General features: G+C 39.0%; 4 protein-coding genes across 8 annotated transcripts; 2 read left to right on the top strand and 2 right to left on the bottom strand.

Moving 5' to 3' along the window:
- Positions 1-1,614: 1,614 nt before the first annotated feature.
- On the top strand, positions 1,615-4,542 carry LOC122046798 (copper-transporting ATPase PAA1, chloroplastic-like). Of its 4 annotated transcripts, none has more exons than XM_042607678.1 (5): positions 1,615-2,034; positions 2,132-2,185; positions 2,375-2,528; positions 3,474-3,521; positions 4,460-4,542. In XM_042607678.1, the coding sequence occupies exons 1-4, from the start codon at positions 1,669-1,671 to the stop codon at positions 3,500-3,502; spliced, it is 603 nt and encodes a 200-aa protein (XP_042463612.1). In that variant the 5' UTR covers positions 1,615-1,668; the 3' UTR covers positions 3,503-3,521; positions 4,460-4,542. The 4 variants fall into 4 exon arrangements, with proteins under 4 accessions (XP_042463612.1, XP_042463610.1, XP_042463613.1 ...); XM_042607676.1 differs by lacking the exon at positions 4,460-4,542 and adding an exon at positions 3,652-3,969; XM_042607679.1 differs by lacking the exon at positions 4,460-4,542 and having other exon boundaries at positions 2,381-2,528; positions 3,474-3,618.
- Positions 4,543-4,583: 41 nt separating this feature from the next.
- On the top strand, positions 4,584-5,588 carry LOC122046797 (NDR1/HIN1-like protein 13). Its single transcript, XM_042607674.1, has one exon. It carries the CDS (start codon positions 4,622-4,624, stop codon positions 5,309-5,311), a length of 690 nt encoding a protein of 229 aa, XP_042463608.1. The 5' UTR covers positions 4,584-4,621; the 3' UTR covers positions 5,312-5,588.
- A 1,271-nt stretch (positions 5,589-6,859) lies between these two features.
- On the bottom strand, positions 6,860-10,030 carry LOC122046796 (ethylene-responsive transcription factor RAP2-13-like). The gene is made up of 2 exons (XM_042607673.1): positions 9,902-10,030; positions 6,860-8,792 (listed from the first exon to the last, which is right to left on the bottom strand). The coding sequence occupies exon 2, from the start codon at positions 7,954-7,956 to the stop codon at positions 7,084-7,086; it is 873 nt and encodes a 290-aa protein (XP_042463607.1). The 5' UTR covers positions 7,957-8,792; positions 9,902-10,030; the 3' UTR covers positions 6,860-7,083.
- Positions 10,031-10,138: 108 nt separating this feature from the next.
- LOC122046795 (5'-3' exoribonuclease-like) lies at positions 10,139-13,310 on the bottom strand. Of its 2 annotated transcripts, none has more exons than XM_042607672.1 (5): positions 12,893-13,310; positions 11,782-11,906; positions 11,199-11,513; positions 10,948-11,117; positions 10,139-10,851 (listed from the first exon to the last, which is right to left on the bottom strand). In XM_042607672.1, exons 1-5 carry the CDS (start codon positions 13,157-13,159, stop codon positions 10,433-10,435), a joined length of 1,296 nt encoding a protein of 431 aa, XP_042463606.1. In that variant the 5' UTR covers positions 13,160-13,310; the 3' UTR covers positions 10,139-10,432. The 2 variants fall into 2 exon arrangements, with proteins under 2 accessions (XP_042463606.1, XP_042463605.1); XM_042607671.1 differs by having other exon boundaries at positions 11,199-11,516; positions 12,893-13,308.
- Positions 13,311-15,615: the final 2,305 nt, after the last annotated feature.

Genomic DNA, 15,615 nt, shown 5'->3' with positions numbered 1-15,615 from the left:
CTATTGAGGTCTCTGTAGTTAAACCTAGTTTACTACAAGAATTAAATATCCATTTTTTTTGAAATGCTTTGTCTAGGAAATGGTGGATGATCTCATACCCAAGAAGACCTAGTGTCTCGCCATGTTTAACCTGGAAGTCGATCTTTGAAATAGATATTTAATTAACTTCTGTAATATGGTTTAACTTACGAAGAACACATCGGTTAAACTTGGAGTAAAAATGTTAAGTATCGTTTCCAATCCAAGTTTAACTTCTGAAGGACAATTTGGATTAATAATGTTAAGCATCGTTTGCAATCCAAATTTAACTTCAGTAGAGCACATGGGTAGCTAGGATAGTTCTATGCTTGTACAAATTTTTGTACAAGGGAACTAGAACGGTATTCCGAGTAGCAACCAACATTGGTATCAGAGCTAGATTTATGCTTCTGTGTGTTTGATTTGCAGTTAATTATGCATATGTCATACATATTTTAGGCATGAAAATAGTAGGATGTGCAAATAGATTAACTCTGTGATTGCAGGCTCCAACTATTATAGTCTATTGTGATTATGTGTGATTGGACCCTCAGACATGTCGAGGGTATTTTATGTATGTGCATGATTGTATTTATTAAATACAACAGAAGCTGTATTAGTTTTAGGATTTTGCATTTTGTTCGATCTAGACTTTATGTACATTCCTTTGTGGAATATATGATCGAAAAATGTAAAATTATATTTTTATGGCAGATCGTATCCTTGCGAGACGTGGTACTAATTGAGCATTGGAGGCGCAGCGGAAAAGGAATCATGATGGATGCGACGACGTAAACCCATTGGCGGCGACTAGGGCTGACGACATACGGAGGACAGCTATGGATGAGGCCATAATAGTTGGAAAATTAGTTTTCATATTTATTGTCTTTTATGCTGTGATGTGTGTGTTGTGTTTGTGTGCTTGTGTGCATGTTAAAATTCCTCATTTTTAAATAACTAAGTAGGAGAGGAATTAATTAAATTCCACGGTCTCCATTACTGGTTTGTAAGTGATACATTCAAACTTGCACGTTGGCTCTGAGTGCCTTCCTCCACATCGGATGAGTTTGTTTACAGATCACTAGATCAAACTTCCTTAATGGATGATTATAGAAAATTATTTAGGAGCGTGTTATCTTCTCTATCTGAAGGGGCACAATCCTATTTAATGGACTTAGTATCAAGTAATGGTATACACTTAGACACATTTAATATTATCCTCCTCATTGGAGTCACTGCTATTATCGAGAAAAAAAATAGAAAAAAGTTAAATTTGTCAAGAGGGTAGAACAGAAAGTGCACTTAAAAAGATGTGTCATTTAGTAAATACCTAAATAGCATGTGTCATTTAATCAATTCAAAAACTTTAGGTACAACATTTGATAAATGGCCGGTTAAACAATATTCAAATTGATTAATATTAATTTAATAAATTATTTATTTAATTAATTTTATACATATGGAATGAAAATAAATAAGTTTTTAACTATGAATTCATTTATAATTCTATTACTTATGCCGCTATCGTTTTCATATTAAAATGACATAACGGTACATTATAACAAGCATGAAGACGTGTATTTATATAACGGGAATGCAAAAGTTATGTAGCGGATTTGACCAGTGCAACGAACCTGGACGACTGCTCTAATGGCGATGGCGTCCGCGTACTCTTCTCCTCTTCCCCAAACCCCTTTCCCGAGATTCGACTCTCTTCTTACCTTCCCCAACTTCTCCAGCTCCCACAAAGCCCGTTGCTTCCTACGCTTTCACGGCAAAAACCGCTACCTCACAGCTACTCGCCCTGCTTTATTTCCAGTCCAGCGACCATACCTGTCGATATGTCCATCGGATCCCCTACGGATCAGGTTCCCTTTGGTTTCCACGTCCCTTTCCGGTGGCGAAGGTGGAGGCGACCGCGGATCGAGCTCAGGAGAAGCTGCGGGGAAGCCCGTAGCAGGAGATTCGGAGGACGCTACCGCGTTGGGTTCAGATGTGATTGCCCTCCGTGTCGGAGTAATTCACCTCCTCCTCTTTGCTTCTACGGGTTCATCTCGTTTTTGGAAGGCAAAAAAAGGGACTCTTAGGGTTTGTCCGTGATGGTTTCGTGCAGGGCATGATTTGCGGTGGTTGCGCTGCCAGCGTGAAGCGCATCTTGGAAACCCTAGTGAGACATCTAGCAATTCTTCGCTTGAAACGATTTGATCAAAAAATAAAAAAACATAGATGCTCCAGATGCGTTCAATTTCGCCCAAATTTGCGACTTCTTGAGAAATCTTTTCGATCTTACTTGACCAAATAAGTTCCAGATTTCCCAAATTTTCAATCTATTTCATCCAATGCTCATTTGATGCAGCCTCAGGTACACTCTGCCACAGTTAACCTAGAACAACAGACGGCATTTATTTGGGCTGCACCAGAAGCCAAGGTCAAGGAGGATTGGCAGCAAGAACTCGGGGAACAGCTTGCAAAGCACTTAACTACTTGTGGATTTGAATCCAACCTTCAAGGTAACTTACAGTCATGCATTCCTCCATGAAAAAACAAAAAAAGAGTTTAGGTATTCAATTCAGTCTCTTTGCCTAAGGCTGTGTCACTTCATGAATTGTTTTCTGTTTGCTTCATTGCCACCAATGGTTTGGACTTTGCACTTCTTGGGCATTTGGGTTGAGGAATGATAGATTTACGAATAGATAAGTGGCTAAAGGCAAGACATGGATCGAAGATGAAGCATAACTTTCTACCTCGAATATAGTTTGAAATGGCTAAGTCTTGCTTTACCTCAACTTCAGGGTAAATTTATGTAGTGAAATAATCAATCTTTGGAGGATATTGTGTTGTTATAGAACAAAGTTCCATCAATTTTCCAACTTGTTAGTCATTGTTCTACTCTTTATGCATCGTCATCTTAAAGGCCAGCCCCAACAAACGTTTCCTTTTGTATCAGTAGAACCATAGGCCATGTGAGACCAATGAGACCATGGCAAATATGCATATTAATCGGGGATGTGGTAGATGATAGAAGACTTAGTTAGCAATTATAAAATAGAATAAAATATATTTACATATAGATGGAGATATGGCTGTGGGATAAAGACTTAGTTATTGTTGTTCTAGTATTTGTAGAACCATAGACATTGAAAAGCTAAATAGCTTCTCCATTGAGTTCTCCATCAGTTCCTTTTCACGATGTTACTCGGGGTTTTATCATCAGGCCTTGTCCAAGATATTCCTGTAACTAGCTGCTATATCTTTCTCCTCGTCCGGTTTATTTTCAGTCAGCTTCAGTGTGCCATTGAGCACTTCGATTTTCCCCAACTTCCCCCATTCTTCTAATTGCGATTCATTCAGGTGTCGAATGCTCCTCGACAATAGGGATTTAACAAGGTTTTTCCTAATAAAACATCAAATATTTACATCTCAGTGACAGTGATGAGCTTTCTCCTTCTATGTAGATCTCAGCAGCAGCAATCTTGCAGCTTGACAGTCATTGCAGAATCGAGGTAAGCAACTCCCAACATTCGATCCTTTTGATGTCGTATATCTAATTCGGTATGTGGAGAATATATGCAAGTATTTGAGTATGATTCTCTTCCCTGATCCTGAGTGTTATCTGCAAAATTTGTGATGCAGTAAGTTCCCTGGACTTAGAGTTGTTAATAGATCGTGAATGCTCGTGTCGAGCTTGACCTGGGCGCGCCTCAGCTCGCTAGATGTTGTGCCGAACTGAGCGTGTTAGAACACAACCAGATAGTCGCTCCAGCTCAGGCTGGGCCTAACCTAAGCTTAAATCGGGTCATACTATCATGGCTAAATTTGAGTTGGGGTCAAGCCTAGTTTAGAGCTCTTTGTCGAGGAGCAATTTAGTCAAACTCTTTTTAAAATAAATAAATAAATATTTTAAAATATTTGTAAAAATGTTTAAAATAATAAAAAAAAATATTATTAAAATGATAATAATAAATAGTGTATTTTAGTGAGTTGGGTTGAGCTGCATGACCCAAACTGAGAAAAAGGCTCAAGCTTGACATGGTCTAACTAGCTGTGTTATATCATATCGGTCTGCACATGCTAGGTTGATTCAGGTCTACATCGTTTGACTTATATTGAAACAAGGTTTTCATAAATAGATGGTATTTAACAAATTTAAATAAATAAACGAAGGGAGTCTTCTGACAATGGTAAAATTATTAGATTTTGGGACGTGTACCAGACCGTCCTTTAATAAACTCCTTTGATAATTTAAACAAATGTCTAGAATTAAGTTTTTTTACATATTTAAATCTATAAGAAAATAATAATAAGGAAAATTACAAGTGCCATCCAGAGAAAAAAAAAAATCTAATAGTATTCGATCCGGTTTAGAATGAACCAAACCGGACCAATCAAAGTAAAGCGGAAACGTCGATTTTAACCAGTGGTTGTCCGTTGCCTTTTGCAGTTTTGCCGCCATCCGGGTTGTCTTCAACCTTCTTGCGGTAATTCCTTTCTCTCTCCTCCATTCCGGGCCATCCACCGCCCTCTTTCTCCACTTTTCCCTCCCATCCACCGCCACCGCTTTCTTCTCCTTGCACTCGGTCATCCCTCTCCCTCCCTCCCTCCCATGGCGGAGCAGGAGCCGCCCCAGCACTGCAATCCTGCACCTCTGCCCCTTCCTCCGCCCTTCGAAACCTACATCGTCCAAGTCCCAAAGGACCAAATCTACCGAATCCCCCCTCCAGAGAATGCTTCCTTGGTCGAACACTACCGCAGCCAGGTCAGGCAACACCGCCAGAACCGCTGCCCCTGCTTCCGTTACCTCAAGCGCCTCGCCCTCCCTGTCTTCCTCCCGCTCATCCTCCTCACGGCCGCTATCATCATCTTCTTCGCCATCGCCAACCCCACCACTCCCACCTTCTCCGTCAAGGACGTCTCAAAATCAAAAACAGAGTATGACTTCTCGGTGAGAATCATCAATCCAAGCAACAGAGTAAGCTTGTCGTACGCCGGCGGTGGGCTCGCAGTCGCCTCCCATGCCGGCAAAGAGTTCGCCACCGGGTCGACGCCAAGGTTCTTCCAACCGCACGGGAATATGACCGACCTCAAATTGCTTCTCCGCTCGACCAAAAGCCCAGCGAAGGGGTCGAATAAACCTCTTTGGATCAAGTTAAGGATTGAATTTACAGTGGGCACCAAGATCGGCCAGTTGGAGTTGCGGCGCATGAGGTTGGACGTGAAATGCGATGTCAAAGTCTCTGGGTTGGATAAGAAGGTGCGCATCTCCTCACAGGACTGCAACAGCAATCTCTCGTGAAAATGGCAGATTAATTAATTAAACGGGAAGAAGAATTCCTCTGTTTTCCCTCTGTTTTTTTCTTTATTTCTTCCTGTTTCAGTGAGGGTGCAATTTGAATCAGATACGTGCATATGGTTTAAGGATCTGTCGTGATTATATTATGATAACTCAAAATTTTCCTAATTAACTAATTTCTACTGTTTTCGCCACAATGTCTGTGATCGAGCGCATGATCTGATTCCATCTCATCAATATTTTGTTGCTCTTTCTCATCCAACTTGTGGTTAGGGGACTGAATTAAAGTCGGTTTGATTAATTCAAAATTTGAGCTTTTATTTTAAATATATATTATTTTTTTCAATTTATTTGGTTTAATTTTGATTTCAATCAATTTGATTTGTTAAAATAAAAAAATCAATTTAATTTATTGTGTCAATTCGGTTTTAAATCATTGCTAAGCACCAAGTAAGTCAACTGGATGTACAATTATGCCTAGATTCAGGAATCCATGTGCCCAAATAGAATGAGACCAATCATTTGAGAATCTTCAACGATAAATGGTAAATGCATAATAGTTTATCTGTAATGGGCAGCATTTGAGTCCCAGGGAAGGTATCATCTGTGTTTATTCTGCCATTTACTCAACACCTATTGACGTGAGACTATCGCGTGGGGATCGTTAACGTGACGTGACGGTTCCAATTTTTTTATCTGAGTATCTTGTTGACTTTGTGCATCTCAGGCCTATAATAGATTTAATGAAAAATGAAATAAAAAATGCAGCATCTTGCTGGTCAGTAAAACATCTACGTCAATTTAAAATGGAATAGATATTTTAAAGATTTTGAATATGCTACCAATTTATTATCAATCAATCAACTAACCCTTAATGACTAAGATAATCAAATTAATCAAATCTTATTCTATTAGAAAGACATCATTTATATTTAAATAAATTTTATATTATTTATTATTCTTAATCAAGTTTCCTTTAATCTTTCTTATTTCTTATTTGACATACATATTTATTATAATTTCATATCACCTATTAAAATATCTATTTATCATCTATATACATGTCTATACTATTTTACACATATCTTCTAAAATTCTCTCAATAGATGTATTCTTATCCTTATATGTTTGCACATCTATTTTAATATCCTTATCTCTATAACTTTTATCTTCTACTGGTATTCTTAATCACAACCCAATATTCAATTTCATTTAACAAAAAAACATGCGATTACTCTCCTCTATTTCAATCATTTTATTTGTATTCTATTTAAAATATATCCTAATCTCTAGTCATTTTACAAAATAATATTACATATTTAAAATTCTCATTTACAGATAATTTATAATTTTTTATCATAATAATAATTATATTTTTTATCTTAATAATTATTTTATTATGTCTAATATTATTAAATTTAAATTTTATATAATTGTCTAGTGTAGTACTGACGTTACTGTGATAATTAGAGTTTAGCATTTACTCTCCGATGAATTTCATCTACCAAAACAGAATTAATCGGAAAAAAATTGGATAAACTAGAAAGATGGTTCACAACCTCTACATTAAATGCAGCAATCTTATTGCAGAGATCACAATGTCTGGCCCAAAGCTGTTTCAGGAGAATTTTTTTTGCATTTGTGATCCTGATCAGGCCATGAAAGCTTAGTGTGCAGCGAAGAAGATCAAACAAAGGCCATGCAAATGACTAAAATTCCATTTGCATTAAGCCACAAGAAGTACTTGCGGACCAGAAATGGAAGAAGGAAGAGGACTAATTGGAAGAGAGGATGGAATCCCAGTCGATCTCCCAAGATGGATACTTTCGCAGCTTGAAGCTCTCTGATTCGTCCCATGGCGCCTCCGTGAAGTCCAAGAGCTGCATCTCCGAGGCGGCGGCCGACGTGCTCGAGGAGCTGTCGTCTCCGTCCGGCGACGGCGAGCTCTTGGATTTGTTTTCCTCCGAGGACGAGCTGAGTTCGACGGCTGCGGCAGCTGCTGCCGCGGGGTGGCTTGGGCTAGTTTTGCCCTGTTGTTCTACGCCGGCCAAGCTCTCGCAGACGGCTCGGAGCTTGGCGTCGACCGAGGAGTGGAGCGGCGAGCCGAAGTGCGCTCCGTTTCGCTTGAACTCCGGGAAGTTGAGCCGAGCGGCGTCCCCACGGAGCTTGAAGGCGGCGCGGTCGTAGGCCGTGGCGGCCTCCTCCGCGGTGTCGAAGGTGCCGAGCCAGAGGCGGGTGCGGTTCCGGGGGAGGCGGATCTCCGCCACCCACTTCCCCCAGTGTCGCTGCCGGACACCGCGGTAGAGCTTGGCCGCCGCGGGCTTTGGCGGCTCGGCTGCTCGCTTCATGGGCTGCGGCCGGGGGCCGAGGAGGCGCGCGGCGGCACTCGCTTTGCCATGGGCCGGAGAGCTTCTAGGGCTCAAAAAGCTAACCGGAACCGTGCCAGATCTCAGAGACGAAGCAGGAAAGCAATCAAAGATGGGATTTTGATGCAGAACAGAGGACGAGGAGAAAGAGAAGGGCACGCGGGAAGACGAATCCGAGAAGGACGGAGCAGAACCTCCATGATTCAGAGCTTCGAGAGCTTCGTTTACAGGATCTGATGAGAAGAACTGCACGCTATTGTACACATCTATAGCTGTAGCCATGTTTGCTCTATGAATCGAAACCAAATCTTTGGGGAAAAAATTACAAAGATCAAAATCAAGCTCTGATTCTTCAGAAAAAGGAAGGAACGAAATGCCACCTGAGAGATCAAAAGAGTTCAGAGGAAGAAGACGAGGAATATTCGGAGTATCTTTGTGGCCTACCAAGTTGTGAGTAATTAAGAGGGGCGTAGGTTAGTTATATAGGCCTATAGCTCTCGCTCACCGGCCAATCACCAGATGCCAAGTACCCAGTCATGTAGTTCTTACTGGCACCTGCCGGTGGCACTACCCCCAGGTGCCAGTTGATGAGAGAACCTGGTGGCTTTGTTTCAGGGTTAGGTTTGGATGCACAACCTGTGGGTTTTGAGGAACCACCCGTGTTTATTCTTTTAAATGGAAAATAAAATTGGTGTAACTGAGGGTTGTTTATCTTATACAATGAAATGAAGAGAAGGGAAAAAATAGTGATAGTTTTCAACAGTTGTCCCTTATTTACATCGGTCGAGAATCAACCAAGAGAAGACAATGTCGATAGTGCGACCGAAGGTTATTAATTATGATAGAACCGGTAAAGAGTCGATAGAGAGATTTCTAATGTTCCCCTTTGAGGTCAAATTTGAAAAATGAAAGAATTCAAGTTTTAGCAATGGACTGAATATGGGTGAATCCCCAATTTACTCGTAATGCGATGGAGTAGCACAAGCAAGCGATGAATGTTGTAGGGTGCAATAGTCGAAGAAGGCAACCAAACAAGCATATTGGGATAAATTTTCCTCTCTTCTTTCCCTAGAAGCCGGCAACATAAACAAGGTGTGCAATTTTTCTCCCGTCCGACCCTAAGGAAATTAAAAATGAAGTCAATTACGATGTATTTCAAAAAATTTGAATGAAGCTCGAATATACCAAATCCAAATATGCATACACATTTTTTATTATATACTCTTGATCGTCATTGGCTGTTATCATAGCTCCATAAATTAAGACTTAAACAAAGTTTTACCTATTAAATAATCTTTAAAAACTATGAACTTCGAAGCATGCATTCAATTTTTAAAGCCCCAAAGCAATGGGTACAATTAGAGCTCACATGCATCTTAGCTTTGTTGAACATGTACATTAGGAATCTTGGAGCTTCATAGGAGTTTGAAACATTGCTTTGTCCTTTTTATGGATCTCAGTCCTTATACCGTTTATATAAAAAAAATAAAAGAGAGCTCGTGTACGAAGCTCCCGTCAATATAAAATCTCGAAAAATAATCTATCATACATAACTTTATCCTACATTTACAAGAGGCTATTTTGCAACTTAAACTCGTACAACAGTAACTTTATCGTTACGTCAATACTCCTCTTCAATTGCCTTTATAAAAATATTATTTTATAAAAAATATAACATGAAGGTTAGCTTTAGTGCAACGATAAAATTGCGGCCATGTAATCTGAAAATCATGAGTTCGAATCTCATTGGCAGGAGTTTCACCGAGCTGCCCTAAAAAAATGTAGCATGTAATAACTAATCAATCTATTTCATCATTATGTATTACCAAATATCTCAGTTGCAAAATTAAAGAAGATCCAAATTTGATCATTGAAAGGAAGTTACCTAGTCTACATGCATCCCCTCACCAACCCTCATCATGAGTGATCACAAATACCTAGACACCTGGGCTTTTAAAATCATGAGTGATCACAAAGCAGAAGATTAAGCACTAAGCAGGAGATTAAGCACTCCAAATACACTAAGCAGGAGACTTATCACATGGAATGCTCCACTACTTTGCAAAGAACTTTCATGAATCATGTTTTATGCATGAAGAAAAAAAAAAGGCATAAAAGAAAAGTAAATGTATGGGGGACATGGCACGGTTTGATAGACCTCATCAAATATAATTATAGAAGATGAACATGGGAGATTCCATCATTGTACAACACTAAATAAACTAACCTGAACATATGAGGCTGCACCAGGTTGGCCTCCCCAATATGATGACTGGTTGGTACTTTTAATAGTTTCCAGGAAGTGAGAAAAGCCAGTCCAGAATAGTAGATACAGATCAACAATTTTCTTATCATCTATATAGTCAAAATAATCAAGGTATAGAGTTAGGATCATCTGAGTTAATCGAATCAGGAAAAATAATAACATCAGAAAACAATTGTACATCCTAATCCAAAGAAGCAGTTAAGAATCAGGCAAAGAGCAACTATGGTTTTATCTTTCTTACATGCTCACAGTTCACATATAAAAAAAACACATTATCTACACTTCAGATGCCTCAAAGATGGTTGAAAAACAAACGATAATAAGAGTATCACCAATGCCGGAAAAATATAAATATTTGCCTTTGTGATGATCATACAAGTTTCAGGATACTGCCAGTATCAGCTAAATGCCGAAAGAGTGTATAGTTTTCTTGTGAAGAAACATTATCTTCAAGGTGGCTGATCACCCATGGCATAAGTTATTTACCATGAGTTATCTGCTAGAGTAAAGAGACATTTGCGCTGAGCAATTGCTAATAAAAGTGTCTGCAAGCATGTGGCGGATCTCATCAAAGTCATTTTCCTCCTTTTCATCTTTACTGAGCCAAGACGATACACATAGGTCGACAATGTCTTTAGCACTATTAGCAGTAGAAAACCCTTTGAATTTATTGGGCATCAGAAACCTCATGATTTTCTCCAGACTAGTATGGGAAGGATCCTCTGCAAAGTTCTGAAGGATATCTTTAGTTGCGTTGCACCAAATTGGTCGAGCCACCTTCAAGAACCTATAGATAGATATGAGTGGGAGTCTAACACTCCCCAGATCAGATTCATCATGACCACCTCTTCCATGATAATCAGATCCTCCAATCTTTATAAGCTCATGAGTATCGGCCAACTCGCCATATCCTGCAGTTGATTAAGAAAATGACAAGTCATCTAACATCAACTAAATATAGTGATCATCCATCTCAAAACAAACTAAGAACAACAAAGCCAAGTTACCAGAAGCCTTCCCATCGCTCCTATATACCTCCATGGCGTGAAGGCCAGCAGCATTCAAGCTTCTGATAACAGCAATTGGATTTTTCAAAGCCCATGGATGAGCCAAAGCAGAAATACCCCCAGTGCGATGAATCAATTGCAGCACTTCCTCTGCAGATGGTTCAGTTCCTCTGAACAATAGACAGACAATTAAATAGAGTATCATTAAACATTTTGTATATCTATTCCTTTTTAGAAGCTCAAATGCTTACAAGGCATAAGCAGGCCCACCATCGTAAAGATATCTATTAAAAGCTTCTCTCAAATTCTCAACATGACCAGCTTCAACCATTGCTCTAGCAATATGTACTCGTCCTGGAGCAACACCTTCCCCTGTTATTTTGGCGACATGCTCCCACTTAATAGGAACTTTTAACTTAGCTAGCTTCAACAACATATTCTTTGCACGCTCATACCGTCCATCTCTGATATTTGACAACAGATTATCCAGATCCTCGTACCTAGAAGGCCCTGAGCTTCCATAGTATGCAAGGATATGGACAGGTTCACCGATTCCTGCTTCTTCCCTTCTGTCATTCATACACAAAATAAGCAAATGCGGCTTTAATGGATGAACCTCTTTGTGAAATGAAATCAATTTGGTTTCCAAAAAAGCCTCTTCTTCATAGCTAAAAACTGCAACATAAATGATCACATGGGCAAACCATTGACCCTTGCTAAATCTAACAAACTAAATAACAAAGTATAAACCACTTGATGAAGTGTCATTCAAAGTAACAATCACACTTTGACCATACTCAAAATGACTATGATTGATAGGATCAAAATAATTACCTAGGAGAGCATACAGCACTTATCTCGACACCAGGAATTATCCTTATGCCATACTTCTGGGCTGTTTGCATAGCCTCTGATATGCCAGCCATCGTATCATGGTCAGTAAGGGCAAGAACATTCACCTGCTCTAAATACAGAATTACCTAATCATGTTTAATTTCAATGACTATTGCCAGATGTATTAAAAATGACAAGAAGATAATAAAAAATGGCGAAAATAAATATAAAATCTTCCTCAACTAAAATATGGCATTGAAATTCCTAATAGAAATTTAGAATACAATGGTTCTTGCATACCAAGTAAGAACTAAGAAGAATAATAGACTTAATGAGGGAGGTATGGTCAATACTAGTAGACATTACTATCTCATCCCCCGAGTTACAGCGATCAAGAGACATTTCCTTACGGCACCAAGGCATGTCTATCATGTATGAAAAACATAAAATACCCAAGGAAAAATCTGCATATAGTGAAACACAAAAAAGAAAAAAAAAATGATCATTGAGAATATCTATAGAATAATGATCATTGAGAATAACATGGTGGTAGAGGATACAAACAATATTGAAGTGGTTGTCAGAATCTAATCAAATTCAAACTTATAAGCACTCAGAGAATGGCATTATGGTAAACAAAGAAAAAGAAAGCTACGGCAATACATTCCATAGAAATTATAGCTTATCTGAAACAATTTGGTTCTTTTATAGTTTTGACTATTTTAAAGAAATGCTACAATATCAGATTATCATAATCAACGAGGTATGTGATAGAATTTGACATTCAAAGATAGGCAGGAACAAAAGGTAATGGTTCAGATCAAACTAACTGAAGTGGTGAACTTATCCAAAATTATACTCAAAGAGAATGGTGACTGATTTGGCATTTTTCTAACCCTCATCCATTGCTGAAACATAATAACAAAGCCTAAACGATGATTACCAGAAGAAATAGACCTTCTATGCAATACTAACCATGCAACACTAAATCGCCATAGACGAGAAAAACACTTCACTAAGCCAACAATCAGATCGACTACCCACAAAGAAAAAAAAAAGGGAAAACAAAACAGAATGAATCAACCGAGAATAGAACGGTAAGGAATCCCACCCCATTTCGATGGGCTCGCTCCACCAGAGCAGCCGGGGAGAGGAAGCCGTCGCTGCGGTTGGAGTGGCAGTGGAGCTCGAAAACGACGGAATCGGTGATTTTGCGGGCCGCCGCCGGCAAGAAGCCTTGGTCGTCGGCGGCGGCGGCGGCGTCGTCGGATGGGTTGCGGAAGACCCAGTCGTGGACGTAGCTCAGCGCCAGTCCCTGCTCGCCCATGATCTTCCCCTTGTGCTTCTTGCTCTTCTTCTCCTTCCTCTTGTTTCCCATGAGGAGCAAAGGAATACGCTTGCCCTAGAGACACAAAGGAGATCCCAAGTTTCGACAAATCGCTGCGACCCCGAGGCGAAGCCACGCCCCTCTATTCTTTTTGGCGCTGTTTACATGCTGAGATTCGGGAGGAAGGAAGAGAGATGATTGCAGGGAAAATAAAATCATAATTCATCTGTCCGTGTTTACTTGGTCCGCGAAAAATATATATTATTTTTTATTTTTAGTTATAATAATAATAATAATAATAATAATAATCAAACAAAATCTGCAAATAAAATTTAAATAAATTAATAAATATTTTTTATTTATAAATTATTCAGGGAAAAAAAATAGAAAGGACAACAATATCATCCCGTCTATTTTGTTTTCCTCAAAAATTATCTTTAATTTTTATGTTGTTACGGTAGCTTCGGGCCATAGCTACTGTAACACAGTAAAAAAAAAACATAACCCGATAGAGGTAAGAGGTGGACTAGATCCCTTCATCCAACGCATATAATAGTTAAGGAGTTTGGAAATTTTATAACGCTCAATCGTTCGTCATGATTCATGTATTTTCTAGTTTATTCTTCTATGAGATCGAACCCATTCATCGAACCAATTACTTTTTACAGTGGGAACCAATTACATTTTACGGTGGGAACCAATTGCTTTTTACGAATAATGTGATGGTCCATAATAAAAAAATAATAATTTTAATTAGTCTCATTGATTATTTTTAGAATGATCAAGATAAATCTAGAAGTGTACACGACGGTCAGTTGAGAAGCGGATGTCTTACCGTGGCACTATTGCTCCAGAGACAGAAGATGGTCCATAATGATGGCAAAACACGAATACACTCGCTTCCAGCGTCTCCATCAACCTGTCCCAGGACTAACACGGAGGAGGTAAATCACGGGCGGCTACTAGCCTTTAGAATAGTGACTAACACATAAGGGAGACATTTATCTCAGTTTTGTCGAGATTCAAACCTCAGACCTCATGATGACAACACTTTATGCGCTAGCCACTAGACCCATTCGAGGGGACGGGACCATGACCATCTCCTGTCCCCTCGAATGGGTCTAGTAGCTAGCGCATGAAGTGTTGCCATCATGAGGTCATAATGCACCATGATTTGATCGTAATTAATTATGATTTTTCACAAGATTTATCTTCCTACTCAAGTTGTAATTTGAGTCGGCTAGACGGCCAGCGACCTCCAAGCGAATTGTCGGTTGCTTGGAGGCTGCCAACGGTGAGCGGGTGGTTAGCCTATCAGGCGCCGAACAGGAGTGACCTCCGGTTGTCCATCCCGATTCACACTATAACCTGGGTGGAAAGATGAACCCAGAGAGGGATTGCAATCAATAGCGGCTGAATCACCGCAGCGATCTGATCGCAATTACATTGTGGATGATCCCCAGTCCAAAAAAGTGGACCAGAGGATCTAATTTGTACATGTCCGAGCACCCAGGCACCCGGACATTAAGGGGCGCCTAAGAATGTGTAGGATAAGGATGTATTATTAGTATAGATGAAAGTTAAAATGCCCCTATTATAACCGTTATAAAATCAGTAAATTTTTCTTCTAATTGGGACGAGTAATCACGGAATACTGGACTTCTGGACCATCTACCACGAACATTTCCTAATATATCTTAATGGCTGATGAAAAATTTTTATGGAACTACATCGATCATCCCAAGCTCCATATTATATGATTCATCAGGGCGAGCGTATTCACCTTTTGCTATAATATTATATGATTCATCATTTTTTTTATAAAACCGGTAATATCAAAAATGAAAATTGAATGAGGTACTATGGGGCATTGATTTAATGATAAAGAAGTTTTTAAAGATACGAACAAAAAAACTCTCTTTTGATTTTTATCGTAAATTATTTTAAAAAATTATTTATGAACTTTAATAAATCGAACTCACTCATAACCAAACTTATTTAAGGGAAAACATATCTTTCATATTCTTTCAACTCTTGAAAAAAATCTTTTACCTCTAAGAAGTAATCCTTCATTCTATAAAATAAACATCATTCCTTTCACTCAACATACTTAATTCTCAAGTTATGAATTCTTCTCTTGAATTCTCTTCTCTCTCCTCTCTCTACGGGACTCGAAATTTGGAATGATCCTATTTCAAGACGCAATTCGTTGTATCTTAGGAGATGATTGTCAATAAATCGTAAACATCTAGGTAAGGCAATATCATTTTAAGAAAGAAGACATAGTCTTTATCTCCACCTTAATACTTTTATCCTTAATGATAACTTTATTCAAAAGGGTTGTGTCAATATTCGAAACGATAACTCAACGACCGACGAGATTAGGTCGATAACGACAATACCACGAAGGATATGTCTCATACTCGAAGGAATATTTCGATAATCGAAAAAGGATGTCAAAAATATAAATGGAACAATGTCCCACATCATCATACTGAGCTTCACCG

This window comes from Zingiber officinale, chromosome 2B (assembly GCF_018446385.1).
Source record: "Zingiber officinale cultivar Zhangliang chromosome 2B, Zo_v1.1, whole genome shotgun sequence".
In the NCBI taxonomy this organism is placed as follows: domain Eukaryota; kingdom Viridiplantae; phylum Streptophyta; class Magnoliopsida; order Zingiberales; family Zingiberaceae; genus Zingiber; species Zingiber officinale.
This window is presented reverse-complemented; position numbering and strand designations above follow the sequence as displayed.

Excerpts from the sequence above, each read along its gene's own strand:
- LOC122046798 (XM_042607678.1), top strand. The coding sequence starts at position 1,669 with ATGGCGATGGCGTCCGCGTACTCTTCTCCTCTTCCCCAAACCCCTTTC. Across the intron at positions 2,186-2,374 it reads AGCGCATCTTGGAAACCCTA|CCTCAGGTACACTCTGCCAC; the intron begins GTGAGACATCTA and ends CATTTGATGCAG. Across the intron at positions 2,529-3,473 it reads ATTTGAATCCAACCTTCAAG|ATCTCAGCAGCAGCAATCTT; the intron begins GTAACTTACAGT and ends CCTTCTATGTAG.
- LOC122046797 (XM_042607674.1), top strand. The coding sequence starts at position 4,622 with ATGGCGGAGCAGGAGCCGCCCCAGCACTGCAATCCTGCACCTCTGCCC.
- LOC122046796 (XM_042607673.1), bottom strand. The coding sequence starts at position 7,956 with ATGGCTACAGCTATAGATGTGTACAATAGCGTGCAGTTCTTCTCATCA.
- LOC122046795 (XM_042607671.1), bottom strand. The coding sequence starts at position 13,159 with ATGGGAAACAAGAGGAAGGAGAAGAAGAGCAAGAAGCACAAGGGGAAG. Across the intron at positions 11,907-12,892 it reads AGCGAGCCCATCGAAATGGG|GTGAATGTTCTTGCCCTTAC; the intron begins GTGGGATTCCTT and ends TATTTAGAGCAG. Across the intron at positions 11,118-11,198 it reads GGTGGGCCTGCTTATGCCTT|AGGAACTGAACCATCTGCAG; the intron begins GTAAGCATTTGA and ends TCTATTGTTCAG.